The sequence below is a fragment of the Boleophthalmus pectinirostris genome, unplaced genomic scaffold (genome assembly GCF_026225935.1).
Source record: "Boleophthalmus pectinirostris isolate CB_2022bp ecotype Guang Dong unplaced genomic scaffold, ASM2622593v1 HiC_scaffold_5, whole genome shotgun sequence".
Taxonomy (NCBI): Eukaryota; Metazoa; Chordata; class Actinopteri; order Gobiiformes; family Gobiidae; genus Boleophthalmus; species Boleophthalmus pectinirostris.
Genome location: NW_026571404.1, coordinates 23,421,667 through 23,442,863, shown reverse-complemented (window position 1 = coordinate 23,442,863; position 21,197 = coordinate 23,421,667). Strand labels below are relative to the sequence as shown.

The following is a 21,197-nucleotide window of genomic DNA, read 5'->3' as shown; positions in this document are numbered from 1 at the left end:
TCACATTAACAGACACTTTGAGAGGATGTCAAGAGAGCTTATATCTGCAGATTATATATTAACTCTGACCTGTACATTTGTCCATCAGCAGTCTGGCAGTCAGGAGAACCTCACAGTGGACTCTCCTCGCCTCTCCACGTCCTCTGATCATGGAATGAAGGAGCGTCCCGCCACAAAAGGCAGAGGGATCTTGCGCTCCTCCAGTGGTCGAGCGGCTCCTGTCAGCTCTGAGCGCCCTCCCAGGTCCTCCATGCAGCCTGGACGCCCTGCTCTCCGTAAAGCTGAGAGCACCCGTGTGAAGGGCACTGTCCCGCGCCTGTCCACTCAGACCAAAGCCTTGTCTGTCTCCGACCGCCTGGACTCCACCTCCTCCACCCTGCCCCGGGCCAGCAGTGTCATCTCCACAGCAGAGGGCACCACACGCCGCACCAGTATCCACGACATGCTCTCCAAGGACAACAGACAGCCTGTGTCTGTGGACTCATCTCCTCCAACAGCACCCACTAAGGCGGGACTGCGCTCCCAGCCCACCCCCAGTGAGTACCACCCCAACAGCAGCACCGCCCCATTGCCCAAGTCCCTGAGCTTACCCTGCCACAGCCTGGACGACCCTGAGCTCTCCAATCTAGAGTCCCTCCTGGGCCCCTCCTTCACTGTGGAGTCTGTGTTCATGGACTCTATCTTTAGTGAGTCCTCTGCTAAAAACCTGCCCTTCCTGTCCCTGAATCCCAGTTTAGTCAGTAACATCAGTGGCCCCCCTAAAGCGCAACCCAGCACTGCCCCTCTGTCCCACACTCGGGGGTTTGAGCAGAGCAGTAGTCCAGACGAGCCTGTGAGCCCAGAGGATCAGTCGCTGTGGTACGAGTACGGCTGTGTGTAACACTCAGAAACACTGATGCATGATGGTCCGACACTGTCACTGTGGGGGCTTCTGTTGGTGTGGAGTAGGGACTGTCACTTCCCTCTTTTGTTCACTTCAGTTGGAAATAATGTTGTGTCCAGCTTTTACCATTGTGTTTCCCTCTTTAAACTGGTTCACAGACGAGCATGATGTAAAGGGCTTTCTCTGGTTTTATGTAAGTGTTTTGTGAGGTGTCACTTCAGTTTGTTGCATTTTATCCCAGAAAGAGTCTGGCAAAGACAAAGCAAAATGTGGTCATTTTGTGTTTGTTTGTTTGTTTTAACTCACACTCACTGCTTTTGTTTCTTACTAAACTGCATGGCTTTGTTATGAACTGTTGAAAAGTCATTTTGATTTTTCAATCAAAATGGGGTTCAAAGTTGTTGTTTTTATTTTGTCAATGTGACACTTTTTTTGTATTTTTCTTTGTGGTGGATGTTTCATTGGATCATGAAAAATTCCAAGACTTCATTCACAATGTCCCGAAATCTGAGATGGTCATTTTGGAAAAACATCAAATTTTGATTGGAAAAAAAATTTTGGGAATGAAGCATCACTGGAAAAATAACTTAAACCAATGCATCAGTGATGGGAAAAGTGCTTATATTTGAGATTGCTCTTGTACAGATTATTGTAAACATTTATTTATATTATATTCATATGACGAACACTGCTCTGCGTGTCAATGCTAGAAGTACTTTCAGTTTGTTTATTTATTTTATTATTATTTCAGCTTCTTTGGTTCTTTTTATTTTTACTTACTTTAATTTGGGTCATACAGATGTAACGTGACCGTTGCCTTTGTCCCGCAGATGTCGAGGGCAGAAAGTCTAAAAGCAGGAGCGGGGAGCCCCAGTCAGGCCGCTAACCCCGCCCCGTGGTCGAGTGTGTGCGCTCACATGCTGAGCGCGTGTGGTGAGTGTGTGCCCAGTGGGAGGGGCCAGCGGAGCAAACGGGTGTGGGTTTGGGGGTGTCCTGTCTCCATGGGAACCTTAAACATGGTGTAACAGATGTCATCCATCCTGCTTCTGTAAACCGCGTGCCCCTCACTGTCCCTGTCTGTCGCCTTCTACCACACGGAGTTCCTGTCCAGAGCCTGATGGGACTGTCCAACAGGGCATATGGGCCCCTTGCACCACCTTCTCTGATTGGTCAAACCCTTTGCCTCTAAATACCCCTTAAATCTCAGCTGCTGTCTCAGACCCTCCCGCTGCTCCACAAGGTGACATTCCCCTGTGTTTTTAACAGTGAAAACACAAGTCGCTCCTTTGTGCTTCAGGCTGCTTCCTTCCTGCATGGCTTTGGCCCTCTGGCTAAATCCTTTGGCACTGCATGTAACTCCAGGCCTCTGTCCCTTCATCTAAGATGTAACATTGCTCTACTTTTCTAACTCTGCTTATTTTTTCTTCCTGTTTTATTCCTCTTCTTTCTTTTCTCTTTCTGGCCTGCCTGGAATCTAAAGACAAAGGTGGCCTTGGAGCTGTGTGTTGAAGATTTATAGACTTAAGACTCCAGTAAGAAGATTGTATATGTCCGGGTTTTGTATGTAAACATTTCAGTAGAGAAAAGTACTTCCTTCTCTGTTCAGTTTTTGTTTTTTCCTTGAATCAAGGAAACTGTGGAAAGGCGCTGAAGAAAATCATGGTGACTGTTTTGTAAAGTTGAGGCAGATTGTCTTGCCACTGTATTTGACATGCACTAAAGGTTTATAGTGCCAATACTCACCACAGCCAAAAGGAGGACTCTGAAATGCCCCTGGATCTTCACATGGACTTTGTGACTGGAACCTGGGAAGCAGCACTTCTGTCCTGCTCTTAAGCCATAGACTATAGCAATCCAGTTTGGCGTGTACATTTTAAAAGCATGTTGGCACAAACCTTTGCTCAAATGAACAATCAGACTGCATGGAGCAATCAAAACCACATACCCAGACTCAAGGACATCACAGAGAATCCTTGGAAGGAAAGCCATGGCTTGTGATTGATACGAGGCAAGAAACTCAATGGACACACACTACATATTTACATTATATCTTAAAGTCCTTGTCTTTCTGCTTAATCATTATTCATTAAACAGGCTCAGCCAGTCTTAAATAAAAGCACAGATTATTGTTACTATAGACTGGGTGACAGCCTGTCCAGTGCTGACATGTTTTTTCTGTTTCAATTTTACAAAAATCTCTTGATGTTATTAAAATCATCAATTGTAAAATCTGTCTGATTTCGTCTTTTAAGATGCAGTCTGTTGGAGGCCGGAACTTATCAAAAACATTTGAATACTGGTGCTATTATTTTTCCAAAAATAAAGCCATGAAGAACAACCTCTCAATCACTTGTTTTAAATATGACTTTATTTAACTGTATGGTCATGCAAAAATCCAGCATCCAATTTTTAACTCAGACATGAGTAAGTCACCCCATGATACCAAGATACAGGGGGACACACAAGCTAAGGCTTTTGCTTTTCTTTATGCATTTTCACGTGAAATACTTTGCTTTTTGATATCTCAAACAGAGCCATTTCAGGATGCAAATAACATAGATTTTCCACTTCATCAAGTAAACAGTGAAAAAGACATGCATAATCCTTTCCCGTTTGTAAAACTGCATAACATTTGATAACATTTTACCAATGATCATTTGTAAATCATTGCGTCGGGTCCCCCATTTGCTTAATTTACACTTGCCAAAGTATTTGGACCGTATAAAATTTAGAAATGGTGAGGTAATTCTCATTTAGAAATCGGAGATTTGGTCACACATCTTATATACAATTGCGACATAGCGCATACCCTGTAACATCAAATGACAGTGCAAAATTGTGATCAAAGCAAAATTGCTATTTGTAGAATGAAAAATAATCTGAAGAGGCCAATGCTAAATGGGTTTGTAAAAATGAGCTACAAGTTAAATACAATTTGAAAAATCCCAAATCTTAGGTTTAATCCGTAGAAAATAGGTTTTTATGAGCATCGTTTTTCTTGGTCCCCCTTTGTCCGAATACTTTGGCAAACCCACAGTGCACATGTTTGATTCCCTCGGATCTCGTCTTGACCTCCCGTTAAAAATCCTATTAAAAGAACGCAGACTGCGTTGTACTCCAAAAGACTGTGGACAAGTAATGAAAAAACAAACTTGCACATTTGTTCTACACATCGACAAACGACTGCGCCCACAACACGAAAACACACCTCATTTCAAAGTCTTATAAAACATCACAATGTTTTGGTTCCGAACATCGCCATCGCGGTGCGTAAAACGCGTGACAGGGCACATTGCACAGTACTGAGCACAGTACGTGTATAACATGGATATTTTTTATTCCTTTGTGTGTCAGTGACTCGTGACGTTCCACAATGAATATTTATTTTTTCGGTGACCATGCGCATAGTTAAGTAGAGTTTTATTACTGTGGAGCAGAAGACGCACAGCAAGCCCCAGTTCCAATAAAAATCCACACGCACACGTTTCTACCAACTACACGGTGAAAATCCACGCACTTACGCAGATATGTTCAATTTGTTTTAAAGGGAAAATGTTGATCACGTGTGCTTTCATGACTTAACGCGACAAAAGTAGTTTTACATCTACATTTAGAGTGTAATGACGTTAAGCAGAGTATAAAACGCATGTGGAATACAGTTCCTTTCAGTTCACACCATACATCATCATATAACAGAAACAGTGACTTTTTGATTGCCATTAGATTGCCGAGAGCCCACTCAGTCTCAAAATGTGCCTTTTAAATCCAAATTCTCGTTTGTACTGCATTCCTTGTTGAAAAACATGCTCAAGAAGTGCCAAGACGTGACGCGGTACAGCAAGCCAACAGACGGACATTTATACGTCTAAGAACACAGTCAGAACAACGGACAGGCATACAGGTGACATCAGAGTCAAGACACTGGACAGAACAATGTAGAGGTCATTGAGGCAGAATTTGGGGGACTGTAAAAGGAGGTAGGAGGGGAGGAGAGGGGGAACGGGGGTAGGGTGTTGACAAGCGACATCTGAAGCTGCAGAAAAGTCCATCTCTTCAAGACACAACTGCATCCAGCCCCAAGTATCTAAAACAGTACAAGCCATAATCAAAAGACAACATGCCCCACTTAAAAATACACACAACCAAATAAGGAGAATTGTCCAGAAAGGAGAAACTGAGCGCTAGATGCGCCTCCTGTCGGTGAGAGCGGGAGTCTCTTCTGCAACTTCAGATTAGTCAAGGCTTGTATACAGTCTAACGTTTATCTCAGAGTCTCCCCTTAAAATGTGGACAGTGGGATAGTGTGCGGTTAAGAGTGTGCATGCATTTCTGTATTTACACTTGGACACTCAGACTAACAAAAAAACGCCTCCACAGCCACACTTGCATGCTCCCTTTACGGACACTTCCCTTTCCATAGTCTTCTCTATAAATATGCATTTACAATGACACAGTGCTTTTAAATAAAACCCTCTTTTTAAAAAATGACACTCAATACCGTACATCATACAGAAGTAGACAAAAACACATAAGAGTAAAAAATAAAAAAAAAGGTGTTTCCAGGAACTCATTACAACTATTTCCTGTTATAACAAATGATATGGTTATGTCAAGCTATTTCTCAAAGAACCCACCTCAAAGTGTAAAACAATACTTCAACTGTGCCTTTGTGTGTAGCCCACACAAACCCAGCCACAGTCCATCGCACTACTACAGTAAATGTGGTGTGTCTGGCAATAAAATCTATATTTTTGTGTGTTTATATAGATATAGGTAATACTTTAAGAAAAGTGGGTGAAAAAGAAGAAGGGCATGGGAAAACAGAACAACGGTGCCCCCGTGTGGCCGTTTGAAACATGCACCATCTGCAGGCTGTCCAGGCTGAAGATCTTCAGCCATGAAGTCTTCTACTGGAGTTGGACTGGATCTGTGTTCTCACTGTGGTCAGTCACTCAAACAAGCCTTTTGAAACAGACCTTTAGGTCTTGTAGACTATTTTTGGATTGAAAAAAATAATAAATGTCCCTCTTTTGTTTTTTTGTAAATTATACAACTTTCCAAGAGGCCCCATCCGTTATCCAGGATCCAGGCACCAATCTGACCACGGAGAATAAATTCTCCAAATAGCTTTAGCATTCAGGCAAAGCTGCAAATAAATAATTTTATACCGTTATAAACAGTTATACTGGATTAAATGAGCGACTGTTCAGCCCTGTGACTTACCTGTGCCCGTTGTTCACTGCAGTGGTGCGGCTGGTGCCCCTGAGCAGTGGAAGTGCACGTTGAGCCACTTGGCTTCACGGCGATGCCACACTCGGGTCTCCTCGGACTGACAGGAGCGAGGCCGGCCCTGACTGTCCATGTACTGCGTCAGGCGGATGTATGCGATACAGGCAGCGTCTTCACCAATCAGGTGCACGTGAGGGTTCAGGATCGTGGTGTGCACCGGCTTACTGTTTTTACTAAGCACTAGGGAGAAAAACATTAGGTCACATACATGTGCATTTGACTCAGTTATATTAATATATTTATATATTTAAAAATAACTTACAGTTTTCAAAGTAGAACTTGTGGAAATCCATTCCTTCTACAAGGTTTCCAAGAGCCTCTGGTTCAAAGGAGGTCAAGCCAGGGTCACATATTCTCCTGATGAATGAAGAATGAACAAAAAAAGTAAATAATTACAGTAATTTAACAGTAACGCTACACGATGCTGAGCATCATCACAACAAAGGGCCAAAGTCCAGATTATGTTGGCCGATCACAAAAACGAATTTTGAAATTCTTTGGGATAATCTCAATGGGAATATTTCAGGAGTCCATCTAAAAAATACCAAAATGTAAAGGTCTTGGTTGAGGTCCACATGACCATGCAAGAATAACTAAAAATACAGCTCTGACTAAGTTTATGGGAAAGACTATTTAAACACAGTTACAAGCTCTTAAAAATCCATTCAAGTAATAACTTACGTGTATGCCTCAAAATCCCCATTGTTGATTGCTTCAATCAGTTGCTCTGTCATCTTTATGATTTCCTGTTTACGAGCTGGACACAATAGGGTAGAAATAAAAGTAATTTATGTTCGTGCAGGACAACAATGAAAATATGCATCTGTCCATGTCATCACAGCATAAAATAGTACTTATCAACATCACACATAAAAAGAAGCAGTACTGACAAAAGCAGAATTCAAAGAAAAATCAACAAAGCACTCCATTTATACTGCATCTCAACAGTCTACACATCAACCCTTCAAAGATCCAACTTTAGCCAAGACAGAAAGAGACCAAACTCCACATCTTAATCTCTACAGATGTGAAAAAGTCACACACACACACACACACACACACACACACACACACACACACACACACACACTCACAAACACACAGGGCACATACTGGTGTTGGGCTGGAGCTCTGTTGCTCTGTTAATTACAGGGACAGAGCGGGGACCCTCCTGCTCTGGGACCGCTGCACAAAGGGGAGAGCACCTTAAACTGGTCGGCATGGAACCCTCCTCAAGTCTTGTACATTACATACATACATCATGTGCCTATAGTGGATAAAATGTACCTATTAAACTGTGGTTCTCATGTGGTGTGTGAGCGCATTCCTCTGCAATTCTAAATGTTTAATTTAGAGACACATTTTTGAGGTACTGTGGCAATGGTGTTGGGCTTTTTTAGACCTGGTTCTGTCCTAGTTATGATCTGGAATAGTCCTGTTATAGAACTGGTTTAGATCTATTGGTACTCTGACTGCAAAATATTTTCTTGAGTGTGATAAAATTGAGAACCACTGATATAAAACATGTATGTTGTTATAATGGCCACTAGATGGTAGCATAGGGAGCTATAATAAGACTGTAGGGAAAAGAGAAGTATAGCTTAAAGCTGATTTACTAGATTAACACTGAATTTGAAAGAGGAAGGACACACGTAAGGGTCATTTGTGGAACTTACAGGTGGGAGGGGCTACAGCAGCAGTGGACGGGGCTGTGTCTTTGGCAGGGCTCTGAGGGCGCTCTTCAATAGTGTTGTATTGACTCAACACTGCACTGTCTGCACTGGTACTGTCACACACTAATGCTAGACAACATTACAACCACACACAAACTGCACACAACCCCTGCAGATCTCTATCACAATTCAAAAATATTCTGCAATGCTTAACTTTTACTTCTAGACTTTTAAAACAAGCTACAAAGTTATATGTACGTAGTAGAGATGGGACAAGATCGTGTAAGACAGAATTCACACAAGCTTGTGCACACATAATAAATATTATCTCATGAGATTTTTTCCCTCCATGTTTTTACATGTGAAGTGGATTTTCAAAAAGGGTTAAACTCTGGTGAGTTACATTTTGAAAAGTCGTACTTCCAAAAAGCAGTGCTGCAATGAATGCAAAACACTATTCAATAATAAAAAAAACTGAATCAAACACTGTAAAGGGCAAATGTGTTAACTGGAACACACTACTTATTATAAATTATCATCCAAATTTCGTGGATCTTGTGGATCGTCCCTGCCCTCTTACATCGGGATGTCACAATATTAAAATTTCACTGTTACAATCATTGAGAGATGAAACGTCATACTTTGATTATAGATATGATCATTGACAAAATAACCAAACAGTGAAATCTTGAATTAATTTTCACTCACAAAGTCTAACAGATCATCATTTTGCATGATAAAGTTAACAACATAAACGGTGGGAGAATGGTGGGAGACAAAAACGCTACAAATTTAGGTTTACTTTTCTGAGCTTTACTTCATAATATTACTTATAAAATTGTCACAATTAAAATAAGTTTTAATGAACTGCTTAATCGTGACATCCCTAGTCATATGATTAAGTAAACCAAATTATCTCACACAAAATTAACACAGCAACTGGAAAAAACTACACCACAAACTAGCTTAGTTACAACACAGGTTGCATGTCAGTTGTGGCCCTTAAACCAATGAAGAGCTGCATTCACTAACTGGATTAACTGTTTTCTGGAGCTCTGCTGGTCTGATCTGTCCCATGTTTCAACTCTGTGCTGAACTCATCTAATTAAGAGCTTTAAAGTTTGCACGCACGCACTCACGCACACAAACACACAAAATACACAGAGGAACTATAGTATTGATAATCTGCAGTGACATCACGCTGGGGGTGTCATCTATCACCTTTCTATGGTAAAATGTTTCTGTAGTACCATGGTGACACAACGCACGCATTTACAAACACAGCAAAAAAATTTTATGATAGTCATCAATATGAGCATTCACGCCAGCTAGTGACAGTAATGTTATTTATGGGTGACTTGTTTAACAGCATAAAATCAGCTTGTAGTTCTAGCTAAAGCAGTTCTTTATGGTCAGATCGTGTTAAAACAAAGCTCAGATTAAAGTCTAATTTGAGTAACAGTTTCAGTAGTTTCAAACAGAGCAGTGTCTACAGTTAGTTTCACACACCCCAGGGAATGTTGACATCAGCTGCAAGGTATCAAGACAAAAAGCATGCGTTTTCTAAAAGTGAAGACCAGGAGTCGTGCAGAGAAGGTGAAAGTTTGACAAGTACCTTTCCTACCTTTCATCTCCTCCTCTTCTGCATTGTTGCAGCTCTCCGTTGAGCCCTGTCAAAAGTCACACACAGACAAAACAAAACGAACATAATAACTTATTAAAAAGTTTTGGAAATACTAAAAAGGTCATGTTTCCTCTCCTCAGATGTTCAGATGGATGAATACGTGAACAAGGACACCCATGAACACAACCAGCTCACACAGCAACAGAAGGACACACAGAGAGCCAAGAGTGACAAAGCAAACTGATTTAAGTGTATTGTAAATTTTAATTAAGAGTGTGGGGACTATTTTAAACTATACTAATCACCAATGTAAAGAAGTCTATTTAAAGGTCCTACATTACGCAAAATTGACTCTTGTAAGCTTTAAGCACGTTAGAATGTTGTTACCTCATCAAAAACATACCAAGAGTTGTGCTTTGTTTCATTCACATGAATTTCATTCATGTATGAGTAAGCCTTTACTATTAGTCTGTTTACATCTCCAATGCTCAAAATGCTCTGTTCCACCTTGTGATGTGATGAAGCAGTAGTTTTCAAATTAACACCGTCCTTTTATCTTTCATTACAGATTGGCAATTCCAGGGCTGAAATTATCGAATAGATTATAGTTAAGGTGAATGGAGTTTAAAAACACAGTGGAGTAATTCCTGTATTACCATATGACACCACAAGGTGGAACAGAGTGTTTTCTGTGTGTTAAAAATGTGTGAATGAAACAATGGTATATTCAGAAAATAGCGTAATATGGGACCTTTAACTTGTTTTATTTTCTAAACGCAAAAGCTGTATACATTTGGCAAGACACTAACAGCCTTAATACTTGAAGTTGTCTTGTGGGTGTATGCTTTGTAAAATATTTTTAATAAAAATATACAAAGATCAATAAATCAAATAGAATTCCAATAATACAAGACAGGATAACAATTAAAATCTGCTTAATACTTGGCTATATACTAAATAAACTATGATTCTGGCCTCTAGCGCCCCCTGCAGGTGTGAGCCTTGGCTGTTGTGACAATGAGGGAGGGGCTTACCTTGGTGCCGTCAGCTGGGTTGTGCACAACAGTTGTCTGGGCTTCCTGGGGAGGGGAGGCAGGAGACACTTTACCATGCAGGGAAGGGATGCAAACACAGGGAATAGGCCAGGAAATACCAGCTATAGTATTCCCTGACTTCACCAGGACAATGCACGCACAATACGAAAACACGGAGCAAATGTAACTGACGAGTGGTGTCTTTAGGCTGACGATTATAAGGTCGGGTACTATAATGTCTCCACACACTCGCACATGAACACACACAGCTGAATTGCAAACCAGACTGAGGACGAGCAATCAGGTTATAGATGGATTCACTTAGTCAAGTATTTAAAGGTATACTATGCGTTATTGCTTGGCCTGGAATGTTTCAGAGTGTGGCATTAAACCTGATGGCATCACCTGCTTGTCTCCATGCAGGAAGAAGTTTCAATGCCCAACCAATATTCCAGGCAAAACAACATCTACGCAGACAAGTAAGGGACATACCCTCCACCATAAAGTTACATAGTCCAGCTTTTAAGGCCATACTTTTATGCAACTAAATCCTCTATCAAATGTCCCTAGCATATTAATAAAGGTGCATTGTGCAACATTTCATACTATGGACCGTGCACCTTCAAGTTACTGACATTGGACATTGCAGTTCCTGGGACATTGCATTATCATGTGTATTTTTCTATTCTAGAGCTGTATTAGAAATCATGGCAGACTTGTTGTCATTGCTCTTCCTCAGTCATGAGTCTGTCAAAACAGATTTTGGCACAGTACAGCTCCAAGAGGCACTAGCAGCTGTCCACATCCCACCAGTGTTCATCTGATTCAAAGCACAGCCAACAAGTGAATACTGAAGGAGTATGCAGCCTGTCATTTGAACCACTATTCTAGTTATATGTTTGAATGTACGTAGGCGATTTTTGTATATCTTAAAAAATATGTTTTGGGTTTGTTTTTTTTAATCCCCCATTTTAATTTAGTAAACTGTTACAGGCCGCATGCTCAAAAAATCACTTCCACATTGACAGTCTCATTATAGCTTATGCTTTACCCAGGAATCATTTGACTTGAAAGATCATTTAATAATGTTATTTTTAGTGATTCTTTGCAGTGCATTCATGGGTTTCACTTACATTGTTCAGATCAGTCAATCTTTATTTATAGAGCCATTTAGGATCATAAGTTCATCAAAGTACTTCCCAATAACATCAACACAATATAAAAATATGCAAAATATGAAACAATGAAATAAAACAAATTGTACAGTGTCACTGCATTAAAGTGTTGAAAAGCCAGACTGAATAGATAAGGTTTGAGCTTGAATCCTAACAGGCAATAGTCTGTAATGGTGTGCATGTCGGCGGAGGGGAGTGGGAGCAGAGAGCACATTATACCATTACCATTGTTTATCACTTTGGCAATGCTGCTAATTTTGCATCTTTCTGAAACCCATGGATATCTAGCGCAAACCGGTCCACCTTAAAGGTCCCATATTACATGAATTTAACTTTTGGAGGCTTTAAGCCATGTAGTTAACTCCTCAAAAACAAACCTGGAGTTGTGTTTTGTTTCATTCACACATTTTAAGAGTAACATGTCAAATATCAGCTAACTTTTACCTTTAGTTCAGTAGGGACCAACACTTAGAGGGCTAAAATTATCCAAATGATTCTAGTGAAGCTGTATGGGGTTTAAAAACACAATGGAGCTGTTCCTGTATTGCCACATGACATCACAAGGTGGAACAGAGTGTTTTCAGTCTAAGAGAAGAACTTGGCCTAAATATGCAGTATTTGTGTGTTAAACATGTGTGAATGAAGCAAAACAAAACTCCAGGTATGTTTGTGATGAGGAAACAACATTATAATATGGATCAGAAAATGGCGTAATATAGACCCTTTAACAGCGTATAGCTCAGTGGAGCGAGGAGTCACCAAGATGTGATTGAGATGTCTGCCGGCAAAGTGCAAATGAAAGCAATTCCTCTGTCTGTCAGCAAAAACGTACACATGTCAACAAGAGGTCTGGGTAAAACACAAGCCCACACAGAGATCGCCAAAACCACTCACTGCTACATCATTTAACAAGTTGTCAATAGAAACACCTCCAGCATATTACAGTTGTGTTAAAACAGAAGCAGATAGGCAGAGAATGGATAGTGTGGTGGTGTCACAAAGCACAGACTAAAAAAAAGATAAACTCACAAACTGAAAAAAATGGTCAAAAAGGTCAAGAGGGTGAGAGAAGTAGGTGAAATGGAGCTTGGTTAAAGCAATGTGATAGAAACCAAATAAAGATGAGGTACCATTGGAGCTGTAGATGACATGCTGCTGTCTTTGGTGCTGCTGCTGCTTACTACACTGTTTTTACTGTTTCCCTGCGACTGGGGCAAAGAAACACAACATAAAACAGGACCCCCGCTGCCCCACGAGGCAAGGGAGTCAGCGGACCAATGCAAATCTGAGGGGCCACATTCAAATTGGACTGTGCTGGGACTAGTGTACATATAAAAATAGAATATACTAAATATACTAAATTATACTATAGTTGTTTAAGTGTAATGGTTCAGTAAATGACAACAGTAATTAAGAAACCACTAGAGCTAACTTAACTCTCTGTCTTAAGTCAGTGCATGCAGTGAGAATCCATTTTATTGCCTATATGCAATTGAAAAACAAAAAAACATAACAGGAACAACGCTGCTACTTGCAGTGCGACAGTCTGGGCTGAAAAGATATCCTGGGTATGCTTAAAATTCAAAATAATTTTATGGTTTCTCATTTCAAAGTCTATACATGCTGCCAACAAAAAATATACTAGTATGTTAGCCAAATTGAATTGCAATGTCATATTAAAAAGAGGCAATATATTTTTACACAGAAGAAGTATATTCTTTAGTGTGCTAAACCTCATACACTGTATATATAAATGGACATAGCTAATCTGCTAGCCACATGCTAAATAGGAAGTGAGCATCGGGGCACATCGGGGCACATCGGGTTCCATCGACTCTGGCTCCAGCTGACTTCACATTGAAAAATGGTCAGCCCATTTTCTGTAACTACTGCAGTGAGCCTCGTCATTATGGTCTGAAAATGTTTCTATCAACCTGCTCTACATAATCCTGATGTTTTTATTTTGCTATTTTGTACATAAATAAATTCCTATTCCTAATGTGAATCTGGCTCCAAATTCACTCTTATAACTGACATCTGACAATATCATGAGCTTCATTTGACTGGAGCTAAAAGCTGTCCTTCAGTCCACTTCTTTATAGTTTATGGCTAAACCCTGACTGTACAAATAAGTACATAATTCCATATTTGTTAACCATTTCTTAAAATGAAGCAGCAAAAATAGACTGACCAACTGATGTGAAACCAGATCTACACAACGCAAAGACGATCTGTGCAATGACTAAAATAACAAAAGGATCATGGCTTAAGCTCTTCTAATATGTTAGAAAGAGGACGAATGGAGCAAATTTTCTAAACTAGGTAGCAAAGCACTGAGCCTAGTGTGGCTGGTGGTGTGGCTTTAAGAGCTATGTACAGTATGTGTTGTATGTGGTGGACCAAACCACTTTCGCAGCTTAACAAAAGTGCTGAGTTCAACTGTGGATCTCCCATATCAAACAGCCTCTTAAGCCTTTAATTTAATTATAACTACACAAAGTGGTTAATGTGAGCAAGCCATAGCTGGAAAACTTGGGAGTTAAACTGGATGGAAAGTTGGTTGAGCAGGTGACCAAGACAGACTTCAACAGCAAGATGCTCCAATAAAATGATATAAATTAACAATTAAAATTCAACATGTGAGTACTACATACATATATCCAAATGCTATCTAATCTATTTTATCTATCTTATCTTATCTATCCATCTACTGTTTATTTAGCCTTGAACGCCAGACCAAATGTCACCTCCTGAGAATGAGCAATGATAAATATGATATGACTGGAGGAGATTAGTTTGGGTATAAAATAAATGATTGGCTTTCAGGGCATAAGGAGATACTGGAGATGTTGGATGGAGTTGGGGGAAACTGAAATAGATGATGTGTAAAAGCACTTCTGCCAACTGAGTAACAGGAGAAAAACAAGGGGGAAAAAGACGAGCGAAAGAAACGTCAGCTGATCTCACCATTAAACAAACACTTGAGCTGGATTTCCTTTTCTGACAGACGCCAATGAAGAGGAGGAGGAAAAATAATCATAGAAAAAACAAGGAACTGATCAAAAGTGTAGGTAAAAGTGCAAGCAGTGTTCTGTGGGTTCCAAGCACGTGGAAAAATCAGCCCTACAAGTCCAGATAAGGAATTAAATGTTTTAACTACTACTGAATTTATTTCTTAAAATAGTCTTACATTTGGTAGTGCTTGAAACCCTATAAAATAAATAAATAATAAAAACTGCACATGCGTTGAACAGAAAAAGGGGCAAATATTTTGGAGCTACACTGTAAGATGGTAATTTTTTGTACTATATTCTTGTATTGTTTTTTTCTAATATTGCTATCAAAAGAGACATGAGTGCTTTTTTGGAAGTGCTTGAAATGTCTAATCACTGCATGCACAGACATTGCATATACTAAAAAAGCAAAGGGCAAACCAAATATATTACATATATTGTATTTTTAATAATTTGAAACCATTATTTTTGCAGCAACTGTTTTGAATTTTGGGGTCTACAAAGACATCTGTGGCTGTATTTCACTGTTGTTTATGTTGAATGTTAAAAAGGGAATAGTTGTTAAGAGAGATTTTAAAGATGACAGATTAGACAGGAGAGAAGAGGACAGACTAAAAAGGCAAGAAAAGAAAGACTTACCTTCACCCCATCTGACTTTTTGTTTAGTAAAGTTTTGCAAGCTGTAACAAGATACGAAATTAGTAAGGTAAAAAATTAGGATGAATAAAACAAGTTACAATATATGAATTTCTTGTCAAAAACAGATTACTCAACCCATAAAAAGTAAAATAAATATTTCCTTTCAACAATTAAAAAAAAATGCACTGCTCAAATTCAGGTACTTTTTCTCATTTGTACTGTAATAAATGTATTGAGCATTGTTGGACATCTTACCTGCCAATTAAAAGCAGACAGCAGGACAGTGAAAGACAATAAGAAATATTTATTATTACCAAAATCATTTCAGTAACTGCTGGTATCATGCAATGACCAGATCTCATTTACATGTCCAGCATGCAGCATCCACTTTGAGGCTTGACAACATAATTTGCAAGACTTTTTGTTCATTTTTTTTTTTTTTCAGTTGCACTATGTTAACTTTTCTGGTGGAGGGCCCACTACCTTTGTCTAGAGAGGTTACTGCTTTACCTGAAATGTTCCACAGTATGACATTGAACATATCTTCATGGAGACAAACAAGTAATGTAAAAAGGCCAAGTTACACATCAGATCTGTGGAGAAGCGAGTCCACTCAGCGCAAGTATGTGTTTGTAAGCAATAAAAACACTTGTAATTGAATAAATGCAAGATAGATAAGTTTAATGTCATTGTGCGGAATATTCCAGACAAAGCAATAACATTTTCATGGAAACAAGGTGCAGGCCCCCCACGGGAAAAGATACATAATGCACTTTTGAGAAGAAAAACTATTTTGGGGAAATATCGTACATATTTAGTGACTCAGTAATGTGACGCTAGATTTCACCACACTGGCTCTTTATTGAAAATGTCATTAGTCAAACCAAAACAACAGATCAGGCACATAGTAAAATCCACCCTGTGCATTCAGCTTCCCATGCACTATACAGTACATACACCTTGTAGACATGCTTGGTAGGCCTGCCAGGATAATTACTATATCCACTTATCGTTCAATATATAAAAAATGGAATAATAGTTTTTGGGGTCAGTGTTTATGGTGTGTACATTTTCCTTGCACTACTGGGAAATTTTTGAATATTTTTTGGATATGCAATAAGATTTAAGTTGTAAAAAGTTGAATTAATGCCTTTTATGACTAATTACAGATGCAAACTAAGTACTTAAGTGTTTCATTCTGCTGTTTATTTATTGCAACTCATGATTTTTAACACTACTGTAGATTTAGAATAGTTTTTGTGGTTTAAAACCACTTTAAGTTTTTGTGTCAATGGCATAAATTAGTTGCAATACAGCATTATCATTTATCGTCTACATTTATTTCAGCAATATAACGCACTTCAAGGTTTGTTATCATGACAGGCCTAACGCTTGGATCACTAACAGTAGCTGTATTAACAGTAGCAGTTAGCACAGGCAGACTTGAAAAGAAATCAAACTCAGGGGGATGCATTTCCGAGTGCGACACTGTCTGGATACTGCTGTGTTTGTTTAGTCGAATTAAAGGTTAAGGCTATTATCCGCAGTGATGATATGCAGGCTGGCATTAGAGCACTGGAGTAAACAGGGCGAGTGGGCCAGGTGGCAGCTGCACTACGTTAGCAAAGAGGTCACGGGGTCATGCTATGTGTCGGCTAAATGTCCCTGGTGTTGGACGCTGAAAATTAAACAGGTCGTTCTCAAGAGCAGCTCTCATTTAAAGGTGCAGTGTGTAACATTTCTGGTGGAGGGTCCTCACAGCTCCTCTCCATGGAGATGTTGCATGAGTATGGCATTACACTTATTTATCGCTACGGATACTGCAGGTGATATCACCAGGACACGTTACATGTCAAATCTTTGGAGAGGTGAGCCCACTCACAGTGAGAATAGCAGTTTTTAAGTCAAACAAAAACCCATGTCATTTAGTAAATACAAGATGGGTACATTGGGACATTCCAGAGCAAGCAACAACATCTCCATGTAGACGAGCAGAAAGTGGACCCATCACCAGAAATGTTACACAGTGCATCTTTAAGTACTGACTCACGCAGCTGTAATCAAAAGATCAAGAGCGGAAAGATTGTGCAGTTACTGTTTTATATCAATGGGATTTCTACGTTTGGGGCGGCAGGCAGCAGGCTTATGGAGGGGCTACAGGGTTTAGCTGGGCACGTGCCAATGGAGCTCAACAGTCCCGCTCCCCCTTGAGTGCTCTGGAAGAAGAATTCCCATATATCTTTCTCACAGACTTTCCAAACATATAAGGTTCAAAGCTTTCAGGATTCATGCCATATTTAATTTAGAGTATATTTCAGACACATTATAGACAGCAATGTTAGAAAGACATTTAGGTTTTTAATATCTTTTTTGGACTAATTAGGCCATGGAATTTCGTTAATGCATAACTTGCCTCTGTTGTACCTTTAAACTCCCAATATTTCACTTTTTCAAAAAGTCTATGGAAATAAATTAATGGGAGATTTTCTTTCAGACCCGAAAAGGTTTAATATGGGTGGGACAGTTAAGCTCCGCAGCCCCCAGTATGAGGTTGGCGGTGCGAGGCTCCACCCTCCTGTAGCAGACGTACCTTCCTGAGCCATAGCGGCAGTGCTGGTGGTAGCGGCAGGGCTGGTGTGCTGCCGTCCCACTAATGGACAGAGAGGGATTGGATGTGTATGCTTAACTGGGACCAGAGACTCTACAGCCTAAAGCCCTCAATGATCGTGCGTATGACAGGTTTTGATGAATCTCTAATTTTGACTTAATTTGATGGGTCAAAACCTATTGTAAATATAATAGGGCTGGGCAAAAATATTTTTTTTAATCGCGATTAATCGCATGTTATATGCAAAACCAATTAATGAATTAAAAAGTAGAGTATAGCGCTCTTTTATTGGAAATGTAAATGAAAGCCATACATTTGTTGTGCAAACAGCATTTCTTTCACAGGGGAATCCTCAGAGCCTTCAAGCTATTCAGGGAAGGCTCAAGCAAAAATATTGAATGGATGTTTGTACTACTAATATATTTATTGAATATTTTTTATGCTTTGAGTAATGAACACTACACTAGTAATAATTTCTAAATCATTGTTATAAACTTGGACTGATATTTCTTAGGAAACAAAGGGTTAATATAATGGAATGGAAATGGACCAATCACATTTTTTCTTCCAATGGTATCTGGGTAAATCAGTTACTCCAGCACTGAACTAAAGAAATAAGCTCAGCTCAGAGCGCACGGCTGGTCCGGCCAGAGCCGGAGCCCGCGGCTTCACGGTCGGAGCCGGAGTCCGCGAACAGAGCCCGCGACCAGAGCCCCCGCCCGAACTCGCGGCCGGAGTCGCGATGGGAGTCGGAGCCTGCGGCCGAACCCGCGGCCGGGCCCGCAGTTCGCGGATGCTCGGGTACGTTGCATCTCACGTGGTCAGAAAAAAGTGAAAAAAGTGTCAAGAAAAGACGTCAAACTTAAAGAAACGCTCGCGGTGGACTTTTTCAAAATAAAAGCCAGTGAGAAACAGACGTTTACAAGAAAATAAATACATAAATAATAAAAACTGCGTTAACGGCGTTAAATAATTTTCGGCGTTAATGACTTAATTAGTTAACGCAAAGTTAATGCGTTAACGTGCCCGGCCCTAAAATATAAATTATAGTTTTACACCAATCAAGAAGCAATTTGTGAAGAAAAGCAAAAAAATATATTGAAAATTACAGGAAGTAGAGTTTTATTTTCGAGGGTTCCATATTGATGGTATCACCCTGGGGAGACTGTCCAAAAGTTAAAACTTAAACACATTTTTTTCTGATAATTTAAACATGACAAAGTAAGGTGTTTTCTTGTTCATGTTCATGTGCACATTACAGGAGTTTTGGCTTTGTGTACCAGATTGTTGTTAGGGTGATTTCTTACCAGGAAGTTAAATTTGAACTCTAAGAAAATGGCTAAACTAGGAAAGAAAATGCGATATATTTTTCTTAGCTAAATCTTAAATGTAATGATCTTAGATGTCTTTTAGTAAAATGCGTAGTCTAACCTGTCATAGGCACTTTAACTGCACTCTTTAACCCTGGCTAGATATTCTTATTTGCTGGTTGAATCTTTTTTTTGTTTTTGTTTAGTTCTTTTTTCAGTCAATCCATTACATTCACAAAAGCTAACCCATTTGGAGTGAAATCAGAGGAAATGATTCTTACTTTGCTGAAAATGCAGAGCGACCATGAAGTTAAGCAAATGTAACACATTATTAACAACCTGATAACTCACTAAACCTTCCTACAGACTCTAATGTTGTTCAGAGCTTGTCTTCCATCTCTAGTCTAAATCCATTCTGACCACAGGAGCCACTCAGCCTTACTCAAAGTACACACACATAAGGCCAATAACATTATTTCATTAGACTGCTAGGACAGGGGCCAGCCCACAAATTGGGTGTTCAATCAACATGCACTCCATTTAGGTGATCAAACTGCTTACAAGATGGAAATCCAAGCCAAAGTCACTAAGAGGGAAAAACTTAACTGAAGACAGCACAGACAATGTAATGTGAACTTGGACGGAAATGTGTTCTAATAACTTGTTAAGTGATTTATAAACTACTGTTAAGTATTGTGGATTTTTTCCACTATTTGAAATTACCATCACGGCTGCTTCCTTTCAACGCTTATCACACATATCTGCTTCCTCTTTTCTCATACCAAATATATAACTTCTTCTAAATTAGTTTTTTCCTGTTTCTAACAACACCTATATTCTCATTTTATTTGTGAGTGTACCAAATAGTGGATGGATCCTAAATAATTACTCACCTGAAAAGTTTCTGGATACCAGCATTGTAGTGAGAATTGCTCCCTAGAGAAGAAACACTTAAAATTATCTTCTTTCAAATACCACATGTATACTTTTTCAACTTTCCATACACTTACCTTTAATTTCCGCCTCGCATTGAATTTGCGCAAACACTCCACAGTCTCTTGACGGTGCATCATGGAAGCCACAGTGGAACGTTGCTGTGAATAAAAAAATTATGTTAAAAAGGTCTAAAAATTTGCTCATAGAAGAAAAGGACCTGTGTTCTGGGTAAATATGAAGTCATGAAAAATAATAGAACCAGGAAATAGGATTTTGCTGGAACCTGATAAAATACCAAACTCTTTGTCAATACTTTATGAAGATGTGAGTCTGGTCACTAGTAAATCTCACCGTTTTCAAATGGGCATGACTGACAGGTGGATTAGGGGCACACACAGACCCATGTCAAAAAAATAAAGCACAAAAATATCACAAAGGACTGAAATACATCGTGGGTTTCTGCAAAATCAATGAGCAAAGCCCTGATCTCTGAAGTGAGATAATTAGATTTTATTTGTAAATGATATGTGACCAATGAGCTCCTTTGTTTCACATGCATCACTGAAAAACACAATCACGTTTGACCGGGTTTGAGATTCAGTGAAGAGCGTGGGACCAGACTGATACTGATTGGTCTAAAAAAATACAGTTCTATTTCATCCCTACTGACCACCAGAGGTGGTGCTTCAAGCACTAGATGATCATCCTTGCACATACGCAGGTCGAGAATTTAGTAACAACAAAGTCACCCTTGACCTCTGGTGGCTCAGGTGAACCTATATAATCATGCGACACCGGAAGCTCAGTCCCTTTTCACCTTCTCACACGCAGGTTGCATGGTGGATGTGTTGCAAAACCTTTTTGCTATTTCCACTGTTTTGTTATCGCTGCTTGTCGCCTGTAGCCCCGTGACTGTACAAGAGTCGGCGCTGCGAGTTCCCGCGCCCTCATGGGGCTGTACAAGTGCGGTTTATTCTTCGTGATTATTGCTAGTACCATTGATCAGCGTGGG

The 21,197-nt window shown here is 39.8% G+C and overlaps 2 protein-coding genes across 18 annotated transcripts in view; one reads left to right on the top strand and one right to left on the bottom strand.

The window, feature by feature from the left end:
* Positions 1-3,112, top strand: part of LOC110156825 (girdin) — a 53,710-nt gene extending 50,598 nt beyond the window's left edge. For 9 of the 14 annotated variants that reach the window (XM_055162820.1, XM_055162810.1, XM_055162812.1 and 6 more), the window contains one exon: positions 89-3,112. In XM_055162820.1, coding sequence (XP_055018795.1) covers positions 89-880 — 792 coding nt within the window. In that variant the 3' untranslated portion in view covers positions 881-3,112. The remainder of the gene's footprint in view (positions 1-88) is intronic. The other 5 variants (XM_055162819.1, XM_055162818.1, XM_055162809.1 and 2 more) reach the window with 2 other exon arrangements.
* Positions 3,113-3,229: 117 nt separating this feature from the next.
* camk2g2 (calcium/calmodulin-dependent protein kinase (CaM kinase) II gamma 2) overlaps positions 3,230-21,197 on the bottom strand; it is a 38,664-nt gene continuing 20,696 nt past the window's right edge. Inside the window, exons 11-20 of one of the 4 annotated variants that reach the window (XM_020921505.2) lie at positions 20,260-20,343; positions 20,143-20,185; positions 15,332-15,372; positions 12,809-12,886; positions 10,504-10,548; positions 9,461-9,515; positions 6,854-6,929; positions 6,435-6,529; positions 6,107-6,352; positions 3,230-6,029 (exon numbers count right to left, since the gene is read on the bottom strand). In XM_020921505.2, coding sequence (XP_020777164.1) covers positions 6,120-6,352; positions 6,435-6,529; positions 6,854-6,929; positions 9,461-9,515; positions 10,504-10,548; positions 12,809-12,886; positions 15,332-15,372; positions 20,143-20,185; positions 20,260-20,343 — 750 coding nt within the window. In that variant the 3' untranslated portion in view covers positions 3,230-6,029; positions 6,107-6,119. The remainder of the gene's footprint in view (positions 6,030-6,106; positions 6,353-6,434; positions 6,530-6,853; positions 6,930-9,460; positions 9,516-10,503; positions 10,549-12,808; positions 12,887-15,331; positions 15,373-20,142; positions 20,186-20,259; positions 20,344-21,197) is intronic. The other 3 variants (XM_020921506.2, XM_055162804.1, XM_055162805.1) reach the window with 3 other exon arrangements.